General features: G+C 46.3%; 1 protein-coding gene across 3 annotated transcripts in view; it reads right to left on the bottom strand.

The window, feature by feature from the left end:
* Window positions 1-16,915, bottom strand: part of BEAN1 (brain expressed associated with NEDD4 1) — a 77,406-nt gene that overhangs the window by 26,454 nt on the left and 34,037 nt on the right. For all 3 annotated transcript variants that reach the window (XM_017860232.1, XM_017860234.1, XM_017860233.1), the window contains one exon: window positions 2,137-2,403. In XM_017860232.1, the coding sequence (XP_017715721.1) occupies window positions 2,137-2,403 (267 nt within the window). The remainder of the gene's footprint in view (window positions 1-2,136; window positions 2,404-16,915) is intronic.

Below are 16,915 nucleotides of genomic sequence, written 5' to 3'. Positions count from 1 at the left end.
ACTAGCCTGCTGTGTCTTTCCTCAACTGTGGCCACTTGTCCCGACTTGTCCTGGGATGTCCCTCTGTGTCTTACGTAAGGTCCAGCCTCCTGCTCTTCTGGTTCTCCTAACAGCTTTCCCAGGGGAGCAACATCCAGGTCTGAGTGACACCCACTGTGGCCATGTACGTGTCTGCCGGACACTGCCTTGAGCCCATGGGGTGGCTCCCAGGGGCATCTCCCTGACACTTCCACCTCCAGGCAGTGCTATGCAGCCGGCAGCCTGTGGGTGCCAGGTCAGGCTGCCTGGGCTCAAGTCTGGGATCCACTACTCGCTGGCTGGGTGATCCCACCCTATTACTTAACCACTCCAGCCTGAACTTTCTGATCTGTCAACTGGAATGATGATAAAAGGTAGGACTTGGCCATTACTACCAGGCTCCTGTTCACCAACTCCAGCTACCCCTTAGTCCCCTCCTTAACCAGTTAACTCTGTGATAAAGGACAGGAAATACCCCAAACCTGGCTAATCAGGGTGTGTCTGCGAGGGGGAGGAGGGGCTCCAAAGGCCAAGGCTGATCAGATCCAATTCAATCTATTTTAAAAATGTTTCCTATCTTTCTTTTCCCCAAGCTCTTCCTGCCTTGGAGGGCGAAATGCCTCAGGTCTGGCCATGGCTCTGGCTCCTAGGAGGTTGGCATCACTTCACCCCACAGTGTGAAGGGTGCTTATTGCTGTTCAGCATCTCCAAGGTCCTGCTTTTCTTTTCCCTGTCTGGTGGTAGCCTTGGGCCTAGGCAGAAGCCCCTGAAGGCCTGTGGATGGTGATTTGGGAAGGAAGAGTCTGACTTTTTCCTGCCATTGAAAATTGTCTGAGAATGGAATGCAATTGAATTTTTTCCTGCTGCCTTCGACAGCTGGCCCCTTCCAGGAGTGACACAGTCAGGTGGCTGCGTTCTGTAAAAAGTTCAGGCATTCTGGCCACATGCACAGATTTGGGACTGGTCAGCCAAGAATTAGCCACCAACTCCGTTGAAGGGTGATCCCAACAACTGGGAGACCCTCAGATCAGTTCTATTTGCACTCTGCTGGCTCTCACCAGGGATAGTTTCATTCACTCATCATTCATTCCATCAGTTCATCCATTCACTTATTCATATATTCACCCCCATCAACCCATCCCACTGCCCACATATTTATCTTTCCATCCCTCCACTCAGCCCTTCCCTCCATCCCTCCACTCGCATAATACTCAATCCACCCATCTATCCATCGCTCCATGGTGGTCCATCCCTCTATTTTCTCATTCATCCATCCTTTCATCTACCCATTTATCCATTCATACTCTCCACCCATCCATCTCTCCACCCATCCACTGACTCTTCCACTCAACCTCCATCTATCCATTGCCTCACCCCTCACCCATCCATTTCCCTATGAGTCCTTCTCCCTTCTCACCCATCCATTCCTCTCTTTATTCATCCACTCATCTCTCCATCCATCCATCCATCCATCCATCCATCCATCCACCCATCCATCCATCTGTCCATCCAGGCACCAGCTGGACCAGCCCTTGGTGCAGCCTGGACCAACAGTGGCAGGGGAGGAGTGATACACTCTCCCTCTGACCTTCAGCCTCACTCTGAGTTTCTTTTTTTTTTTTTTTGAGACGAAGTTTCGTTCTGTCACCCAGGCTGGAGTACAGTGGCGCAATCTTGGCTCACTGCAAGCTCTGCCTCCCGGGTTCACGCCATTCTCCTGCCTCAGCCTCCCGAGTAGCTGGGACTATAGGCGCCCGCCACCTTGCCCGGCTAGTTTTTTGTATTTTAGTAGAGACGGGGTTTCACCGTGTTAGCCAGGATTGTCTCGATCTCCTGACCTCGTGATCCACCCGCCTTGGCCTCCCAAAGTGCTGGGATTACAGGCGTGAGCCACTGCACCCGGCCTGAGTTTCTCTCTTAGCAGTCAACTGGGCCTCTCATGCCACTGAGAACATTATGGTGGGCACCTGTGAGCTCTTCCTGATCGCCCAAGACTTCTAGGATGATTTCCCGACCACCCTGCTCCACCCAGGGCAGAGTTGCCAACTCCTTGATGCCTCGTGGGTTGCAATTGCAATCAGATGAGGTCCCAGGGCCCCAGGGTGGGCGGCAGCTCACCGTAGCCGTGCTCGTACTCTCGGTGTCGACGCCGGCGGTGGTGATGGTGGTGGTGGTGGTGGTGGTGGCGGTGGCGGTGGCGGTGCCGCTGAAGCCGGGCCTGCCTGTCCCTGCGGATGCTGCCCACGATGATGGTGATGCAGGAGAGGATGATGACCACACCTATGACGGCACTCGCCACCAGCACGGGGGACACGAGCAGATGGCTGTGCTCTGAGCTCTCTGAGAATGTGGGGTAGAAGTAGTTGGTGCGGTTGTATCGTGCTACTGTGGACAGAGAGAGAGGACACTGAGCTGGAGCCCAGGCCTGCCACACCCCTTCCTCCTCTACCCCTGCTGCCCTGTGAGCTGTTGCTCCCTAAATAAATGGAGAAGGGTCTGGGCTCAGGCCCACAGACTCTATCCTGTCTGCTCTTAGGAGGGAGAAGGAGAGTAGCACCTCACTCTGCTGCCTACAGGAGCCTCTGGTAGTGAGGGCTGACTGCCCCTCCTCTCTTCTGAAGCCTCTGCCCACAAGCTGAACTACCTCACATATAGGAAAAGGGAAGCTCAGAGAGGGCAGTGGACTTGCCCAAGGTCACACAGCAAATTAGTGGTAGAGCTGAGGCTTGAATCCAAGACTCTTAGAGCTAGACAAATTGAAAGGTCAACATGATTTTACCAATGTCTTAGGAAGCAGTGGAGGATGTATAGGGGGACAGAGTATGAGGAACGATTCTGCTGGCTTCAGGCAGGCATGGGGCTGTGGGCCGAAATTCACCCAGTTGTGTCAGGAGATTGGATCAGATGAGAGAAGGTTTCCCAGAAGAGGGAAGGCCAAGGTGATCTTGGAGGGTGAGGATGAGTTAGCTCAGGGAAGGCAGGGAGAGGCATTCCAGGCGGGACAAAGGCACAGAGGGGTGGAGGGGACTTCCAGGGAAGATGTGGTGTGGTGGGAGCAAGGGGAGAGTGCAGGAACCTCCTCCAGGACTAACAGCTGGATCCTTGAGAGTCCTACGGAAAGAATCTCCTGGGGACAGGTGACTTAGTCCTCCCACTGGAAAAGATGATGGAGCCTTGGGAGCTGGGGTCCTGGGGGAGGGGTCCGAGTCAGCTAGGGGCAGCCATGGGCACCCACTGCCTCACTTGGACAGTCAGCTCCTCATTAGTGAGTGTCTTGGAGTGTCACTGAATTCCCTCCAACTCAGCCCTGCAACTCAGGATGCAGCTTTCTCCTTTCACAGATAGGTGGACTAAGACTCAGCACTGGTAAGTGACTGGCCCATGGTCACTCAGTTACTCCATGGCAGAGCTAAGCTAGAACCTAGATCTGGCTTCAAAGTCCAGTGCTTGCTCTTCTGCCCTCAGTGCATCTCCTGCCCTCAGTGCATCTCCTGCTCTCAGTGCAAACCCTTCCTGAGGCTGCCAGCCGGGTCTCTGAACAGCAGTAGGGAGACAGCTTCAGATACTTAATGAACCACAGGGTCACGGGCAAGCACCAGGAAGGTCAAATCTTTCCTGGGCTCTGTTCTGAGAAGGGTCCCCTTGCACATTCTCTCAGAGCCCATGTTCAAGCCCCAGCTTTGCATTTGTTACATACAAATGCAAAGGGCTTGTGTTTGATCACTCTCTGTGTCCTCAAACTCAACAATGGGGCTGGGCACTCCAAAGTTGCCTAATGCATGTATTGAGTGAGTAGCTCCAGTCTTAAGACCAGATGGGGAAATGGCAGGGAGGCCTTGCGATGCCTCAGGAGAGTGAGGCCTCTGTCTTGGGTGGTAATCAAGGACAGCATGGGTGGCCACCTGCCTAAGTAGCTGTAGGAGGGCTTTTTTCCCAGGTGAGGGCCTGGTCATCTACCAATCAGAGGCTTGACATTCAGCTGTGATCGCTTCTCCTTCCCATACCTTTCTAGCACTGACTACAAAAGCCTCAACCACATTCAACCTATGACAGGAACAGGTGGTAAAGCACAAACCCAGGACCTTAGCTGGGGCTAGAAACATGCCCCTGGGGCAGGTCTGACCCATGCTAGTGGCTCTTGCAGCCTACTGGCCTTCATCAGGAGGCACTGAGGTGGAGGCCCTAGTGTCTGGGCCTGTATGTCATCCCACTCTGAGAGCCAAGCCTTTGCTGAAGTTCACTGTGAGACGCTCCCCTGGAGAGGCATGCACTGGAGAGAGGGAGCGCCCTAAGGCTTCGGTTGGACATGCATGCTTCCTGACTCTCCGATGTGAGATTGTAGGGTGTGGAGATAAGAGTGACTCCATCTTGGATGCTGATATAGTTTGGCTGTGTGTCCCCATCCAAATCTCACCTTTAATTGTAATCCCTATAATCCTCATGTGTTAAGGGCAGGACCAGGTGGAGGTAATTGAATCTTGGGGGCAGTTTCTCTCCCCCATGCTGTTCTCGTGATAATGAGTGAGTCTCACGAGATCTGATGGTTTTATAAGTGTCTGGCATTTCCCCTGCTTGCACTCATTCGCTCTTCCATTGCCCTGTGAAGAGGTGTCGTCTGCCATGATTGCAAGTTTCTTGAGGCCTCCCCAGCCATGTGGAACTGTGAGTCAATTAAACCTCTTTTCTTTATAAATTATCCAGCCTCAGGTATTTCTTCATAGCAATGTAAGAATGGACTAACACAGCTGCTAATCCACCATGTTGACTTCTGATTAGCCCCAGTCCTGTGAAAGCCTCCTGATTCTCACTTTATTTACTGTCCTTAGCATAAGAACATGTCAGCCTTGATGTTATTGCACAAATTATAGGTTATCATGCATGTAGCATTCTTGCCTGTTCTGGAGGGCTGCCTTTAATTGTCTTGCACAGAGCATGTATACTCTTTCCCTGTGATATATAAGCCCTGGGTCTGGGGATTAACAGTGTGGAGATCTACCTGTTTTGCTGCTGTCCAAGACTACGCTTCCATCCTTAAGTTCCCCAAATAAATCACTCTGTACTGACAAATTAGATTTGTCTGCCTCACTTTGTGAGTTCTTGGCTGCATTTGGGGGTTGCTTTGCATATATGGCCTTTTAAAGAACAATGGGGTATAAAAATTCCTGGAATTCTTTGAGGGTCAAACACAGGCCACTGTTTTCAGAGCTCCTACTATGTGTAGGATAAGTGATAAGAGCTCATTTCATTCTTGGAGCTATTTCAGCCAATTCTCCCCATTTTACAGGTGAGGACACTGAGGCTCAAGGTATTTTAAGTGATTCATCTGTGGTCAGACAGCCAGTACATAGCCCAACGAGACTCTCTCTGGGTCTTGCTCTCCCCAGTAAACCTAAGGAGCTGGATAAGAAGTTCTCAGATATATAAGAAAAATAGCACAAAAAGAGGGACGAGGGAATAGAGTTATATAGGAGTAACTGGAGTAACTTAATTCTCATTGGAATGAAGTTAGTGTAAGTATTAAGTAGATTCTAATGAGTTAAGATGTATATGGCAAGCCCTAGAGCAACCACTACGGACATCACTCAAATATAGTGAAAAAATCATTAAAGAAATTAAAATATTACATTAGAAAATACTCACTGGAAGCAAAAAGGAGAAAAAGAGAAACAAGACATGAGACATACACAAGACAAAAAGCAAAATGGCAGATGTAAATCCCACTGCATGAATAACATAAATTTGATTGATTAAATAATCCCATCAAAAGAAAGATTGTCAGAATAGGTAAAAAACAGAATCCAACTATATACTGTCTATAAGAGTCTCACTTGTGAACCAAAGACACAAATAGGTTGAAACTAAAAGGAAGGAAAAAGAAATACCATGCAAATAGACTTGAAGACAAAAAATGTCATTTTATAGTGATAAAGAGTTAATTCATCAGGAAGTTATAACAATTACAAACATATATGCACCTAATAATAGAGTCCCCAAATTCATGAAGCAAAGTTTAACAAATTGAGGGAAAATACAATAAAATAATAATAGTTGGGGACTTCAATATTCCATTTTTAATAAGGTATAGAGAAACTAGGCAGAGACCAATCAGGAAATATAAGATTAGAACAGCATTATACACAAACTAGACCTAACAGACATCTATAGAACACTTCACCCAACAACAGCAGAATATGCATTCTTCTGAAGCACACGCGGAACATTTTTGAGGATAGGCCATAATACAAGCCTCAATAGATTTTAAAATGTTTGAAATTGTACAAAGTATGTTTCTGGTTACAATAAAAAATTTGAAATTAATAACAAAAAAATTTGTGAAATTCACAAATACATGGAAATTAAACAGCACACTAATAAATAGTCAAAGAGAAAAGCATAAAGGAAATTAGAAAATACTTAGAGATAAGTTAAAATGACATTGCACTAAAACTTGTGGGATGCAGGCTGGGCGCAGCAGCTCACGCCTGTAATCCCAGCACTTTAGGAGGGTGAGGTGGGTGGATCACTTGAGGTCAGGAGTTTGAGACCCGCCTGACTAAGATGGTGAAACTCCGTCTCTACTAAAAATAAAAAAATATTTACCCGGGCATGGTGGTGGGTGCTTGTAATCCCAGCAACTTGGGAGGCTGAGGCAGGAGAATCACTTGAACCCAGGAGGCAGAGGTTGCAGTGAGCAAAGATCGTGCCACTGCACACCAGCCTGGGCAACAAGAGCGAAACTCCATCTCAAAACAAAAAACTTGCAGGATGCAGCTAATGCAGTGTTGAGAGGGAAATTTAGGTATGTAAATGTCTACATTAAAAATGAAAAAAGATCTCAAATCAACAACCTAACCTTCTACCTTAAGATACTGGGAAGAGAAGAGCAAATTAAATCTGAAGTGGGCAGAAGGAAGGAAATAATAAAGATTAGAGTGGAAATTAGTGAAATAAAGAATAGAAAAACAATAGAGAAAGCCAATAAAACCAGAAGTTTTCTTTCTTTTTTTTTTTGTTTTTTTGTTTTGAGACAGAGTCTTACATTGTCTCCCAGGCTGGAGTGCAGCTGCAACCTCTGCCTCCCAGGTTCAAGTGATTCTCCTGCCTTAGCCTCCTGAGTAATTGGGAGCATAGGTGTGAGCCACCTCGCCCAGTCCAGAAGTTGGTTCTTTAAAAAGATTAACAAATTTGGCTGGGCACAGTGGCTCACACCTGTATCCCAACACTGGGAGGCCAAGGTGGGTGGATCACTTGAGGCCAGGAGTTCCAAGTCCAGCCTGGCCAACATGGTGGAACTCCATCTCTACTAAAAATACAAAAAATTAGCCAGGTGTGGTGGCTCACACCTGTGGTCCCAGTTACAGGTGTTACCACAGACCTTACAGAAATAAGAATTTTCAAGGAATTCTATGAACAACTGTATGCCAACAAATTGGATAACTTGGATAAAATGTGCAAATTCCAAGAAATACACAAAAGTAAGGAAAAAGACTTGAAACAGAAACTTTGACGAGGCCTATCACAAGCAAAGAGATTGAATTATTAACACAAGAAAACTTTTCAGCTTCCTTTTCCAGAAAGAAAATCCCAGGACCAGATAGCTCATTGGAGAATTTTACCAAAAATTTACAGAAGAAATAATAACTTTAATGCATATAGGATTTCGGTTTGGGATGAGAGAAGAGTTCTGGAGATGGATAGTGTTGATGGCTGCACAGCAATGTGACTGTACTCAATACCAGCAAACTGTATACTTAAAAATGGTTAAAGTGATAAATTTTATGTTATATATATTTTATCACAACACGAAAGGCTAAAAAGGAAATAATACCAATTTCCATATACTTTTCTAAAAAATAGAAGAGGAGGGAACACTTATTAACTCATTCTATAAGTCCAGCATTACCATGATACCAAAACTAGACAAAGACATTACAAGAAAAGAAAATTACAGAACAATATCTCCTAGGAATATAGATGCAAAAATCTCCAACAAAATACTAGCAAATTGGATCTGGTAATACATGAAAAGGATTATACACCAAGACTAGATAAGATTTATCCCGGGAATGCAAGATTGGTTTAACATCCAAAAAATCAATTAATGTAATATACCACATCAATAGACTTTAGGACAAAAACCACATGATCAAAACAGATAGAGAAAAACATGACAAAATGGAATTCTCCTTCTTGATAAAAACACTCAACAAACTAAAAATAGAAGGGAACTTCCTCAACCTGATAAAGGGCATTTATGAAAGACCCACAGATAACATGGTGCTTAATGGTGAAACACTAAAACCTTCTCCCTAAGATCAGGATCTAGACAAGAATGTCCACTTTTGCCACTTCTATTCAACATTATATTGGAGATTCCAGATGAGGCAATTTAGGCAAGAAAATTAAATAAAAGGCAATACAATATGCATTTGATGTATTGTCAAATACAATAAAGGAAGAGGTAAAACTACATTTGCAGATGACATAATCTTGTCTATAAAAAAATCCTAAGGAATTCATTCAAAAACTATTAGAACTAATAAATTCAGCAAGGTTGCAGGATACAAGACTGATATATAAAAATCAATAGTTTATTTATATGGTAGCAATGACCAAATCTAAAATGAAATTAAGAATGAAATGCTCAGGAGCAAATTTAACAAAAGAAGTACAAATCTTAGGCTGGGCACAGTGGCTCACACCTGTAATCCTAGCACTTTGGGAGGCTGAGGCCAGTGGATCACCTGAGGTCAGGAGTTTGAAACCAGCCTGGCCAACATGGTGAAAACCGTCTCTACTAAAAGTACAAATAAAATTAGCCCAGTGTGGTGGCAGGCACCAGTAATCCCAGCTACTCAGGAGGCTGCAGCAGGAGAATCGTTTGAGCCTGGGAGACGGAGTTTGCTGTGAGCCGAGATCGCGCCACTACACTCCAGCCAGGGCGACAGAGCGAGACTCTGTCTCAAGAAAAAAAAAAAAAAGCACAAAATGTATACTCTGAAAACTCTAAAACATTTTCAAAAGAAATTAAAGACCCATATAAATAGGAAGACATACCATGTTTATGTTTCAGAAGACTAAATATTGTTAAGATGACAGTACTCCCCAAATTCATCTGAAGATTCAACACAATGCTGATCAAAGTTCCAGCCTTCCTTGCAGAAACTGAAATGATCTTACGCTGATCTTAAAATTCACATGAAAATTCAAGGGGCCAAACATAGCTAAAATAACCTCAAAAAAGAACACAGTTGGAGGGGACACATTTCCTGATTTCAAAACTTACTACAGAGCTACTGTGATCAAGATAGTGTGATACTAGCATGGAGATAGACATATAAATAAATGGACTAGACTTGAGAGTTGAGAAAGAGACCCTCACATTTATGGTCAGTGGATTTTCAGCAAGGGTGCCAAGACAATTAAATGGAAGAAAGAATAGTCTTTTCAACAAATGGTGTTAGGATAACTGAATGCTTACATTCAAAAGAATGAAGTTGGGTTCCCTATGTAATATAGAAAAATCAACTGAAAATGGATTAAAGACCTAAATGTATAACCTAAAACTATAAAACTCCTCGATCAAAACATAGGGGTAAGTTGTCGTGATTTTGGATTTGGCAAATGATTCTTAGATATGACACCAAGAGCACAAGAAGCAAAAGAAAAATAGATAAACATCAAAATTAAAAAACTAGTGCATCAAAGGATACCTTCAAGAAAGTGAAAAGACAGTCTGTAGAATGGGAGAAGATATTTGTGCATCACTTATCTCATAAGGGACTTGTACCTAGAATATGTAAAGAGCTATTACAACTCAATAATAAAAAGATAACCCAATTAAAAATTGTCAAAAGATCTGAATAGACATTTCCCCAAAGAAGATACAATTGGCCAGTAAGCACATGAAAAGTTGCCCAACATCATTAGCCATCAGAGAAATGCAAATCAAAGCCACAATGAGATACCATTTCATACCCAGTAGGATGGCTATAATAAAAAAGACAGATAATGCCAAGTGTTGGTGAGGATGTGGAGAAATGGAAACCCTTATCCACTGCTGGTGGGAATGTAAAAGGTACAGGTGCTTTGTGAACACAGACTGGTAGTTCTCAAATGGTTAAACATAATTATCACATGATCCAGCAATTGTACTCCTAGGCATATGCCCAAGAGAAATGAAAACAGAAGTCCACACAAAAATTTGTACATGAATATTTATGAGTATTATTCATGGTAGTCCCGCAAAGTACATGGTGCACAGCTGTCTCTTTCTCATCCTTTAGATCTTTCATTGAAAGTCAGCTCCTCAGAGAGGTTGCTCCTGATTGGCCTCCACGACACTATATGTTATATCACCTCATGTGTTTTCTTTGAACAGCAGTCATCACAATCCCTAAACATCCTGCCTATTTATTTGTTTACTTGTTTATTAAATTATGATGTCTTTGGATTCCCTGTCCACCTCATTAGGTTGTTAGATCTTTGAAGGCAGATATCCCATCTGTCCTGACAGTTTTTTTTTTTTTTTTTTTTTTTGAGACAGTTTCACTCTTGTTGCTCAGGCTGGAGTGCAATGGTGTGAACTCAGCTCACCGCAACCTTCACCTCCCAGGTTCAAGCAATTCTCCTGCCTCACCCTCCCAAGTAGCTGGGATTATAGGCATGTGCCACCATGCCCGGCTAATTTTGTATTTTTAGTAGAGACAGGGTTTCACCATGTTGGCCAGGCTGGTCTCGAACTCCCGACCTCAGGTGATCCACCCACTTTGGCCTCCCAAAGTGCTAGGATTACAGGTGTGAGCCACTGCCCCTGGCCTTGTCCTGACTCTTTTATTGTGTGAATCTGCAGCACCCAGCCAGGTACTGGGCACATAATAGGTGCTCATTAAATATTTGTTGGGTGACTGAGTGAACTGCAGAGATCTTAGTTGGCTCTGTGTCTGTCTTTTCATTAGTCTAGAATTCAGTTTCTTCTCTATTTTTTGACTGATTGTGACAGCTTGAGTTTTGGATGAAGTGCCAACCTCTAATTTTTATTCTCTTGGCTACAGTAAACTAAAGTTTGTCATTTTTCTTCAAGACTCACAGAGAAAACGTGGCAAGGTGAGGCTCTCCTCCATCTTTTTCTTGCAGGCAAAGGGAATCAGTTTAATTTGCTTTGTTTGACCTCAACTTAGGAGAAATCTAGTCCTTGTCTGGTGAATCTATAGTATACCTGCCACCACTTTCTAAGTCTATGCCAATGGCAGACATTACTAATTGACCATGGTTCACTTTCCAGTTCGGTTCAGAAGGCAGCCTCAGCATCCTTCTCAACACAGCACTCCATGCTGTGACTACAACTGGCTAGAGTTGGTTATGTAATGGAGCTTTTGGCTACCACTCATCTAGCATGATCCCAGTCCTCCCTGCTACTACTCCTGAGCCAATGGCCACTGTGATTGCTCTCTGTCATGCAGCCTCTCACCTTCAGAGCCCAGGGCAGGACTTGAGAGTATCAGGGACACCAGCCCTCCTTAGGGAGGGTAGTGTGAGGGGTTCACAATGCCACAGAATAGTGGGCTGGCTCCAAGAATCTTATCCCCAGTGGGGCTCTGGAATGTCTTCTGACCCCAGATGTTGCAGTGGTTTGGGACACACTGGTCACCCCACGATCCCCCATGACCCCTGGCCATCTCAGGGCTGCAGGTGCTCAGATTGCAAACCTAGAGTTGGATGTGCGTGCATGCGTGCGTGCGTGTGTGCGTGTGTGTGTGTGTGTCTGCCTGCCCACACAGCATGCAGAACCTGCCTCTGGGACCAGCCCCATTGGGTCACCTTGAAGATGCCCATCCCTGCCTGAGCAGCAGATGAGAGCCTTGCCCTTGTCTGGCAGCACCAGGTCCATTATCAGCTGGGTGGGAGATGGCATCACCCATGCCTGCAAGACGGAGCCAGTTGGTGCAGGCATCTGCTTGCTTGAACGGTTAGGAAATTAATCTCCCAGTCACCACAACCGGCAGAGGTAGGCGCTGCTTTAAATTATGAGGGAAATTCTTCCAATTTCCATACCAAGGGCCTATTTTGTCAAAAAGATAAATATGACTGCAGAGAAATAACATGATGACAATCCCCCTTCCCACCCTCGGCCTCCCTGTCGCCCTGTACCAGCTGCGGCAAGGATAGAAGATGAAACAAGCTTTGCCTCCTTTCTGGACTTTCTTCCCGAGCAGTGTTTACAAAGGTGCTCATGATCAGGTGGAAACCTCAAAAAAAAAAAAAAAAAAAAAAAAAAAAAAAAGGGCTCTTCTCTTCTCTGAGATACCACTTCCCCCGCCATGCAGCATGAGTAATTACCATCTCCTGAGCACCTACTATGCCTTACACCATACATGGTATTTGTCATGCACCATATTATCTCATTTAATCCTCATGATGGTCTATGATGGAATTCCCAGTTAACAGGTAGGAAAATAGCCCCAGAGAGGTTAAGTAACTTTCCAAAGGTCACACAGCCCCACAGATAGAGACCTGGGTCAGTGGGAAACTGAAGCCCTGTGCTCTTAGCTAAGATGCTATTCTGTGGCTACCAGGCACCGTGCACTGGGAGTTCTGGTTTTTTAAATCTTGTGAAGGGAAAATGCTCTTCTCCCCAAAATGATGTTTTGCTTCTTCTGAGCCACTTGATATATAGCCAGAGCCAGCCATGACCTGGGGCTATTCAGGATGAAGGAGTATCAACAGCTGAACATTGCTGATAAGATACCAGGATTCCAGAGATGGGAGCCTGTGTGTCTTAGAAGAGATGGGCCACAGCAGGCAGGTGCTTGGGGAGAAGCAAATCATCCAGGGATGTGCGAGGACCTCCTGTTCTGTATCTGTTCTATCTCCGGGTATGTCCTAGAGATGTTCTAGATTGCAGGTAGGGACCCATGGGTGATTTCACCGAAGAGGAACAATGATAACAATAAGAGAGCTCTCACCGACAGCACTTACTGAACACCCATCAGGCTCTAAACTCTTTTCATGCATGCTTCTCTCATTTAATCTTCACAGCGGCCCCGAGACGTGGAGAGTGTCTTTCCTCCATCTTACAGACAGGGAAGCTGAGCACAGAGCTGCTTAAAATGGTGAGTCTGGAATGCTCTTTGCAATTCCTGAACTGGCACTCTCCAGCGCTCTGGTTCCACAGGGACTCAGAACGCTAGCAGGGTGGGGCCTGTGTCTCTCTCTCTTGTTACCCCGTCTGCCTAGGATACTGGGCAGGGGGCAGGGCCGGTGCAGAGAGGAAGCTCAGGAGCCATTTGAATTGGACCAGGGGGAGTCTGTGACTGGTTGCTAGGTGTGTACGGTGTGGCTGAGTACGTCCCAGGGGAGCTGCTCCCGGTCACCCATTGGCCCATCCTCCCATCCATCACCCACCCCAACCCCCACAGCCCAATGGTGGGATCCACAGACATTTACAAGCACTGGCAGAGTGTCGGAACAGAGTAGGTGCTTTCAGCCAGAAGAGCAAGTCAGGACTTAAAATTAAAGAGTTCTGGTCTGCCATGGGCTACCCATCAATGATAAATCGGTTTGGCAAATTCCATTATAGGAGATCCTTGGGGCGCTGCTGAGGACTTGATGCATTTGAGGAATCATAAGAGAGGAGGAGGCTGGAGGGAAGCCTGGCGGGGGCTAAATTTGGAGGGGCTTGCAGGGGCCAGGCCATGAGGGGTCTTGAAGATCACATCAAGAGACTGTCCTTTGGGATGGGTGCAGTGGCTCATGCCTGTAATCCCAGCACTTTGGGAGGCCGAGGTGGGTGGACCACCTGAGGTCAGGAGTTTGAGATCAGCCTGGCCAGCATGGTGAAAACCTGTCTCTATTAAAAATACAAAAAATTAGCCTTGTGTGGTGGCAGGCGCCTGTAATCCCAGCTACTTGGGAAGCTGAGGCAGGAGAATCGCTTGAACCTGGGAGGCAGAGGTTGCAGTGAGCTGAGATTGTGCCACTGCACTCCAGCTTGGGTGACAGAGTGAAACTCCACCTCAAAAGAAAGAGAGAGAGAGACAGAGAGAGAGAGAGATTGTCTTTTTCCCCAAGGGCAAAGAGGGGCGTGGTCAGAGCGTTTTAGGAGAGCCTCTGGTTGCAGATGGAGGACAGATGGGGAGAGGCAGTGTTCGGGGTAGGAGACCAGGGAGGAGGCTGCTGCAAGGGTCTCCATGAGCCTGGAACTGGGACTAGAGGAGGCTGAGCCCACAGCCCCTGCCCTGCACAGAGCTGAGCACAGAGCTGAGCACGGCTTGGATGAGCACACTCCATGCCACAGAATGACACTGCAGGGAGTTCCTTGGCCTCTCCAATTAGTTGTCCTCTGAGCAGGCTTCAGAGACAGACCTGGTATTATTCCCATTCCACAGATGGGACCCCAAGTCCTCTGACGAGGCAGGATTGGTGCCTGGGTCCATGGGCCTCTGCTGTGCAAGGCAAAAGCCAGCTCTGGCTCCTTCAGCTTCTAGTCCAGGGCTGGGACTGGGAACTGCATGAAATCATAAGGTCCTAAATGCCACAGACCTGGATGTGGGAGTGAGTCTGGGGCTTGCTTCCTCTCTGTGTGGATGCCATTGTCACCCTCATTTCCAGATGAGGACATTTTGCCCTGGTGAGCTAAAGTTATGTGTTCAAGATTGCCCACCTAGTTTTGTGGCAGATCTGGAGTTTAAACTCAGGTTTATCTGATAATTCATCAAATAGTAGCACAGAGCAGAAGAAGAGAGCAAGGTTTTGTGGGGCTGGGGGGTTTGGGTTGGGGGCTGGAGAACTAGGCTGTGTTCCTGGTTCTGTCACTCATTTACTGTGTGACCTTGGGCATGCCCCTTGCCCTCTCTGAACCTGCTGGCTATCTGTTTGAAGAGGCACTGATTATTCAACTCCCTCCAGGGTGGGAGGGAAGGGGGCCAAAAACTATGAGGCGAGGCAATGAAATCCAGGCCTGTATCAGGTGGCTTAGGTCAGGGCTGGCTCCAGTGTGGGGAACCTGAGGAACATTAAGGGCAGGGAAACTGAGGCAGACTATCACTCCCAAGTCCTTGCTGAGTGTAGCATGGAGGCAGCTCCACAGACTTTCTGTCTGGGTTCAGGGAAGTGCTCTTTGCAGTCTGAAGCTACCTGAGCTGCAGTGACAAAGGGAAGGAACAGAGATGCAGAAGTGCTGACTCAGCACCTTCAGGCTGCCAATCCTGCCCACTCTCTCAGAGATGCTGGTTAGAGGGAGAAGGGGGGCCAAGGACTCAGAACTAACGGATGGCTCCTGTCACAAAAATTCCAAAGACATTTGTCACAGGTCCACTTCCCTGGCAAGTCTGGCCTCAGCAGTGCACTCTTCCTCCATGGCTGAAATGGACGGGGTGAGGCGTGGAGTCATTGGAGGGAGTGTAGGGAACATGACTCAGGCACCATTTTCCCTCTGTTCACCATTGGCTGGTCCCATCCTCCAAGCAGGGACTTCAAGAAGGGCTGGGGGAGGGGACATGGCAGGGCAGGGCTAATTGATTTGGATATTTCTGAGTTTCCTCTGCTGCTGTTTATTTCGGGCAACTTTTTAGCTCACTTGCTGATACCTGTCCTCTGGTCACCAGGAGACTGACAGAGGGATGTTGGAGGTCTGGGGACAGGCCAGGGACATCTCAGAGAGGAGGACACAGAAGGGCTGGATCTCGAAGGATGAACTAAGCATATCGGGATCAGTGAAGGGAGAGAGGAGCATGGGCAGCAACACAGAGGGGTGAGCCTTTGGGATGTCACCTTGATGGCAGCTGAACATGAGGATCATTGGGTGAGGAAAAGGATACTTGGTGTTCAGACTACTTCTTACAGTGGGGACGCATCTCTACAAGAAGTCAACTAATGTCTTTTCATGGTCCATGCCACCTGGCATTTGTGGCATTGGGAGCAGGGCAGATTACAGTGGACAGGAGAAATGGAAAGTGAAGTCATAAACCTGTTCATCAATCCTCCATCAATTCACCCAGCCAACAAATCATCCATCCTCTCAGGCATTTACCTATCTATGCATCCACTCAACATCCACTCAATCATCCACTTATCCGTCCATCCAACCATCTATCCATCCATCCATCATCCATCCATCCATCCATCCATCCATCCATCCATCCATCCCCTCACCAATACTCACCAAACGCTTAATCCATGCCTGGATATATGCTAGATACTGGGAACGCAAATATGTATCAGACTAAAATGGACCTCTGAAACTGGGGAAAGCAAGAGGTCCCACACAGCTGCCCTGGCACTGTGAGGGGAGTCTTGGTGCATCACAGAGTTCCCTGCTCCCACCTCTGCTTCCATCTGTTTAATGTGTCAGAGTGAACAGGAGAGCACTTCACTGCCAAATAGAAACTTTTCAACCATTGTGTTAAAACATAACTGGAAAAATACAAGTGACCACCCACAAACCCTTAATGGTTCTATAAATGTAAGATGAAAGCAATTCATTCCACTATTAACATACATTCTGCCACTTGAGTTTATTTAAATAAACTCACTAAAATTAACTCACATATTCCTCTGCGTATCTAACTTCCTTAAGTTTACCACCTTGTCATCATTCACTAAGGTTTTAACGCCGGCTTAAAGAAGAACTTATTTATTGGCTGAAAAACTCACTGAAACAATTTCACAAATTACTTTTCCCTATTTCTGCAGAGGAAATGGCAAACTGGTTGACATCACAGAACCAAGACACAGTAGAATTAAACATTCCACTTGAACCCACACCAAGCTCTCATTTTCTTGCTAGAATAATGACTGGACTCGACCTGCTCATATTTTCTTCTCTTTCATCACCACCTAGAGTTGGCTTTTGGATCATTTTCCACAAACAGCCCAGAGGCTTAAAAAAAAAAAAAAA

This window comes from Rhinopithecus bieti, unplaced genomic scaffold, assembly GCF_001698545.2.
Source record: "Rhinopithecus bieti isolate Rb0 unplaced genomic scaffold, ASM169854v2 scaffold_53422, whole genome shotgun sequence".
In the NCBI taxonomy this organism is placed as follows: Eukaryota; Metazoa; Chordata; class Mammalia; order Primates; family Cercopithecidae; genus Rhinopithecus; species Rhinopithecus bieti.
The sequence above is the reverse complement of the archived record's forward strand: the minus strand, read 5'-3'. Positions and strand labels throughout refer to the sequence as shown.